Raw genomic sequence first — 6,117 nt, 5'->3', positions numbered from 1 at the left:
CTGTGGCTCAAGTGGTAGAGCGCTAGCCTTGAGCTGAAGAGCTGAGGGACAGCGCCCAGGCCCAGAGTTCAGGCCCCATGACTGACAAAAAAATAAAAGTAAATAAATAAAAAGAGTCTAAGTTTATTTTATTCTTTTTTTGGGGGGGGTCTGGTCATGGGGCCTGAACTCTGGGCGTGGGCTCTGTCCCTCAGCTCTTCAGCTCAAGGCTAGTGCTCTACCACTTGAGCCACAGCACCACTTCTGCCTTTTTACTTTTTGCTTATGTGGTGCTGAGGAATCCAACCCAGGGCCTCAAGCATGCAAGGCAAGCGGTCTACCTCTAAGCCACCTTCCCAGCCCCTAAGTTTATTTTATTCTTAATCTTGAATTCCTATGCTACTGTGTGTCTTCCTTAGAGCCTGGGCTCCTTTGCATGATGGGAGATTAGCAGTAAAAACTTAAGTTGCTATGTATTCTGGCGTATCAGAAAACTGGACAATAGTTTACCACTTTCCGGGCAACTGTTTTGTTGTGTGTGTGTGTGTGTGTGCACATGCACACTGGTACTGGGCCTTAAACTCAGTGCCTCATGCTCTTGCTTTCTTGCTTGGCTTTTAGCCCTACCACTTTAGCCATGCTCCCACTTCTGGCTTTTTGCTGGCTAATTGGAGATAATAGTCTCATAAATATGTCTGCCTGGGCTGGCTTGCAACCAGCCTGCTTTGAGGCCTGCTCTGGGCAACAAGCTAGTGAACCCCCATTTCAACCAGTAAGTTGGGTATGGTGGTACATGCAGAAGACATAGCAGGAGGACTGTGATCTGATCTAACCTAGATGAAAATGTGAGCCTCTACCTGATAAAATAACTAAAGCCAAAAAGGGCTGGGAGTGTAGCTCAAACGGTAGAGCACCTGCTTAGCAAGCACAAGGTGCTGAGTGCAAACTCCAATACTATCAAAAAGAAGAAGGTGGAAGAGGAGGAGGAGGAAGAGAAGGAAAGAAAATGAAGAAATGGTAAGCGATATATACAAGTCACAGAAAAGATAATAGCTGTGCCCATGTTCTTACCCATTAGGCTATGCTTGCTTTTATACATTTTCTAAACCATGTTTTCAACCCTATAGTCAGTGTCCCCAAATGCCCCTCTAAAATATGGCATTATGAAGTCAGTGATGTCTTTTCCCCACCCCCTGCTTGCCTTGCTGAGCATGAGTACTTGTCAGCAACCACCAGCTGGTTCTGAAGCTGGTTCTGTCCAAAACAGAACTTCCCCTGCTGTAGGATACTGCCTGAGGCTCACACGTCTTACCGTCATATGTCACATAGGGCACCTGGAACCCTCGGGCGCTATTTCCTTCATTGGACTTAAACTGAATCCACAGCTTCTTTGACCTGGAGGTAAAGGCAATGGGCCGTTCGTAGGTCTGGCAGGTTTCATAGGTTGTCACAGAATTGGATGAGGCTGCCAAGGGAAGTTGGAAGGGGTTGAGGTTCAATATACATCAGCAAAATGCTCAAACCACAGAATAAGTTATGCTCAAGAGCTTTTCAGACCCAGTTGATCCATCTGAACAGTGAAAAGTCCCAGAAATAGACAAGGTCTGGCTGGGAATGGTGCCGCCCACACCCCAACCAGGGAGGGCTAAGGCAGAGCTATATGTGGTCAGCAACAGCAGCAGCCCCGGATGTCCCGCTCATGGTGGGGGCTGAAATCCACAGCCAAGATGCTGTCACCTAACAATCACCTCCATTGACCACAGCTCCCTAAGTCTGAAGTGTGCTTGGCATTCTATGGGCTTAATCTAAGTCTTCTGCAAACCATAGAAAGCTGACTAGTCATTGCCTCTTTTACATAGGTAAGAACTTGTAAGAACAGTCTATGGGAAGGACAGGATTCAAACTTCACATGACTTCAAGCACTTTAATAACTGATAAGGAAGGCAGACCATATGTGGTGTGTGTGTGTGTGTACATAGAGGGAGAATATATATCTCACACACACAGTGGCCTCATGTGGTGCCCTGGTTATTTACAAATCAGAACTCAGTCCTCCTAGTAACTACACAGTAGTAACTATTATTTTCTCATTTTAAAGGCTAAGAAGATTGTAGTCCAGAAGGCTTAAAATGTACACCCAAGATCACAGAATCAGGAGTCAGGAAGGTAGGATTGAGCCCACTCCTGGCCCTGCCATTAAGCTGCATTGGTGGTAGTGTCCCTTTGTGGACACTGGACCATAAAGCACGACAGGAGGGGCCCCTCCTGCCTTGAACCATGGCTTTGGCCTCTAAGTCATGATGCTACTATCCAGGTCTGGAGCCAGCACTGTCTCACCCCAGTGGGTACAGAGCGGAAGGCTGTCCTGCTGGAGCCCTGACTTTAAGGTTTCGCTAGAAGCCTCAACATATGGCTTTAGTCTCAGTTTTGTTCCTTGGCAACTCAATAAACTCATAATTCATCTCTGTTCTAATACAGAGGTGTCAGTCTAGGCCTGATCCTCATGTGGAAAGCCTGGGGAGCAGGTTGGCCAGCTTCCCAGCTGGCCCAGGAAGGGGACAGGAGCAGAGTGAGACGCACAGGTTTTCCGCATCACCAGGTAGTCTCCACAGTCATCCTCTATGGGCAAGAAGATCTCAGGGACTACAATCAAGATGCGGCGCTTTGGGGGTGGGTTGATGGTCCAGGTACACTCAGTGTTAGCTGGGTAGTTGCCTGGATAGTTTGGGGATTCAATGTATCCTGTGAAGTCCCCCAGCTCACCGCCACATCTTCTGTCTAGAAAGGAAAGAGCATGAGTTATGAGCAGGACATCCATCTGTCATCTTTCTGTCATGGCTACTGCTAGCTTGGCAGAGCCCTGCAGCCTCCCTCTCACTCTCAAATGACACCATGTCAGGAATAAGTGTGTCCTATGTCAGGGCCCCTTTGGGAGTCAATCTAAATGAACTCCCCAAGTAGCCCGCCCTTTTCTCATTAGACTGAAGGCACTACACTCAACAAATTTAGCTTTTGCATTGTTGTCCATGTGTCTGGGGAACAGAGCTCATTGCTCAGTAGAGAGTATTTGACAGACCTTTGATGAAAATAAGACAAACTTTATTTTCACTTTTTTCTGGTTAGCTGTACTTTAATATTATTTTTATTATTAGTATTATTGTCATTAGCAGTATTGGGATTTGAACTCATGGCCTCATGCTTGCTAGGTAGGTGCTCTACCACTAAGCTATGCAGCCAGCAGCACATTTTATTTGGAAGTAGAGAAGAGTTGTCAGTCAATCACGGGCATATAGGGTCTTTACCTCTGGCATCAAAGGCAAAGAGCACATATGCAAACACATAAGCCTCAGGCTTACCTTTGTTTGCCAAATTCTCCCTCATCTAGTACGTGTCACACAAAGCTATAGAAGCTCATAATCAAGAAAGACAGAGTCTTTGCCCTCAAAGAGCTTATAGGTTATACTATTAGGTAAACCTGTACAAAATAAATTGAGTGGTTCTCACCCTGCTCCTCCCTACTGCTCCCTCCCACACCCCCGCTCCCACCCTGCCCACATTGGGCCCAAATACTTGCTCTCTAACTCAGTTTATGAAAAGCCTTCAGGAGAGACCTACTTTTACACTGTGTTATGTTTGTGGAGCCATCAAAGTCAGTTGTAGTGTTTCCTGGGCAAGAAACACAGTTGTTTTTTCCAAAGTCAGGCTGGTATGTCCCGGCTGGGCAACGAATACATCGGTGAGTGGTGGTGTTGTAGAAATGTCCAGGTGAACACTGAACTGTAGGCCCAGGGAAGGGGACAAGAATGAAAACAAGAAGACTTTCTTTTTAAAAAAGCAAAAAAAAAAAACACCCCAAAACTAAAACAAATGCAACACAAAAGCTTTCAACATTTGTGAAATAAATTAGTATGTTCAAGTGAAGTAGTGCTTTCCTATCAAAATGGGGCTGATCAACCCTTCCTTCCCTAAATAGCCTGTGTAGGAGGGATCTGAGACCAAAATCCAAAGGAACAGGGAGGCATGTGGATGGGGAAATGTGAGAGGGAAAACAATACCAAGATACATTGCACCAAGGAATGAAGGTGGCAAAATGAAACCCACTAAAGCTATTGAATAATGTTGTGGGGGGGAGTGAGAGTAAATGAGAGGTCAGTCTGATTATTACTGTATATGTATCTGTAAAATACCACAGTGAAATCCCTTTGAACAAATAGCCTACACTAATGTGTGTGTGTGCGCGCGTGCGTGCGTGCATGCATGTGTGTGTGTGTGTGTGTGTGTGTGTGTGTGTGTGTGAAGGACAGGAATATAAAACAGCTTCTATCTGAGATGGAGATATTGGTAGTGGGGAGGAAAAATAGGGGAAAGGTGAATATGTTCAAAATACTTCATGTGTAAAATGGAATGATGAGCTGAGATTGGTTTGGAAAGAAGGGAGGGGGAAAGGGGCGAGTGATGGAGAGAGAGTCTATTGTATACATATATAGACATGACAAAATGAAACCCTCTTTTACAACTGATGGATGCAATAATTAGTTTATATGAGCATGTGTGTGTGTGTTTGAGAGAGGCAGAACCACGTGCCTTCTGAGAGCACATGCTCAAGCAGCAGCGGTCACCGAAGTCTTCAGGCAGCATGAGCAAGTGTAATCTGACTGGAGAGGGGGACACAGGGAGGTTAGGTTTAGACTTGGGCTTCCTGGAAGAAGCAGTGGTAGAAAAGTTCTAGAAAGGGGGTAGGAAATGAATTTGGAGCTCAGCGCTCTAAGCTAGAGCACTGAGATGGATGGAAAGCCCAGGGAACCGGTGTGCAAAAGCTGCACATCTCTCCCAGATTATCCCCTCAGCCCTGTCTAAGGTAGCTGGGGAGAAGTTTCCCACAGAGTCTGAGCAATCTCTGTTAGGGAGCTGAACCCTTTGCCCCTGAGGCACCACACAGACATCCTTATGGGTATGTGGTTGATGGGCTTTCACCACACTCCCATGTCATCCAGAAGGAAATTCAGTTCTACAAGAAGGCAGGCAGCCAAGTGCTCACCTCTAGTCTCACAGTCCTGGAAGGATATGGCTCCCAGCTGTTTGGTGGGGAGGCCTCCTCCACAGGGGAAGCAGGAAGTACGGCCAGCGTCAGGCTGGAATGTGCCCAGGGCGCAGGGCTGGCAAGGTGCAAAGCCATCTGCAGAATATTCACCAGGTTGGCACAAACCTAAGGGAGAGCAATGGTCTTAGGTGACTGAGCTCCCTGGAAAGACCCTTTACCCACCTCTTTGCAGATGAGCTCAGCTAACTTTGCTGAACTCTATTGCCCTGTGCTGACCTGAGAGGCTATCTCAGTGAGACAGGCACAGAGACAGCCCTGCTGCTGCCCTGAGTAGGAAACAGGTGAGCTGAAGTGTTCTACACAGGACCACATAGCAAGTAGTCAGGTGCCTCGTGCTTCCAAAGCATGGGAAAGGTCCCCGGATAGTCTTAGGCCTAGGCTAACACCCTGTCCAGAAATGCTTGCATGAAGAAAGCTTCTGTTCTGGAATCAATTTGCTAATTAGGCCCACAAGTATGCTCTCACCTACTTGAATAACTCCCAGTGCCAGAAAGAGTGACTTGAAGAGTGCCCCTGTTTTAACCAATTACATTTACTATGTTATTGCCCCTAGCACTGTGGTATATCCTGTCATACTTCAATTAGTTTACCAAATACAACCAGCTCTGATGGACATGGACAGAGGGACGTGGTAATGTTTATTTTAAGCATTGACTTACTTTTTTTTTGTTCAATGTTAGGAAAGGAAGCATAGTCATTAACAGAAAGATTCCTAAAAGCACATGTTTCTTAAGAATTATCGAAATTGTGGACCCATTGCAACAATGAGATGTACAAGTTGTTATGTCCAAAACGAACTTTACAACTTTCGTGGGGGGGAGGGTTGAGGGGGGAGGGAGGAGGATGGGAAAGGATGGGAAGGGGAAACAAAGGAGGAGGCTACAATGCTTGATAAGAAATGTACTCATTATCCTGCCCATGTAATTGTAACCCCTCTGTACAGTATGTTCACAATAAAAAAAAAAAAGAATTATTGTAGCCGGGCAGCCGGTGGCTCATGCCTGTAATCCTAGCTACTCAGGAGGCTGAGATCTGAG

At 46.2% G+C, this 6,117-nt stretch overlaps 1 protein-coding gene across 1 annotated transcript in view; it reads right to left on the bottom strand.

Moving 5' to 3' along the window:
• Positions 1–6,117, bottom strand: part of Scube2 (signal peptide, CUB domain, EGF-like 2) — a 119,159-nt gene that overhangs the window by 23,094 nt on the left and 89,948 nt on the right. The window contains exons 17-20 of the mRNA XM_013028678.1: positions 5,018–5,185; positions 3,595–3,756; positions 2,560–2,757; positions 1,292–1,444 (exon numbers count right to left, since the gene is read on the bottom strand). Of these exons, the coding sequence (XP_012884132.1) occupies positions 1,292–1,444; positions 2,560–2,757; positions 3,595–3,756; positions 5,018–5,185 (681 nt within the window). The remainder of the gene's footprint in view (positions 1–1,291; positions 1,445–2,559; positions 2,758–3,594; positions 3,757–5,017; positions 5,186–6,117) is intronic.

Source organism: Dipodomys ordii, unplaced genomic scaffold (genome assembly GCF_000151885.1).
Source record: "Dipodomys ordii isolate 6190 unplaced genomic scaffold, Dord_2.0 Scaffold113, whole genome shotgun sequence".
In the NCBI taxonomy this organism is placed as follows: domain Eukaryota; kingdom Metazoa; phylum Chordata; class Mammalia; order Rodentia; family Heteromyidae; genus Dipodomys; species Dipodomys ordii.
The sequence above is the reverse complement of the archived record's forward strand: the minus strand, read 5'-3'. Positions and strand labels throughout refer to the sequence as shown.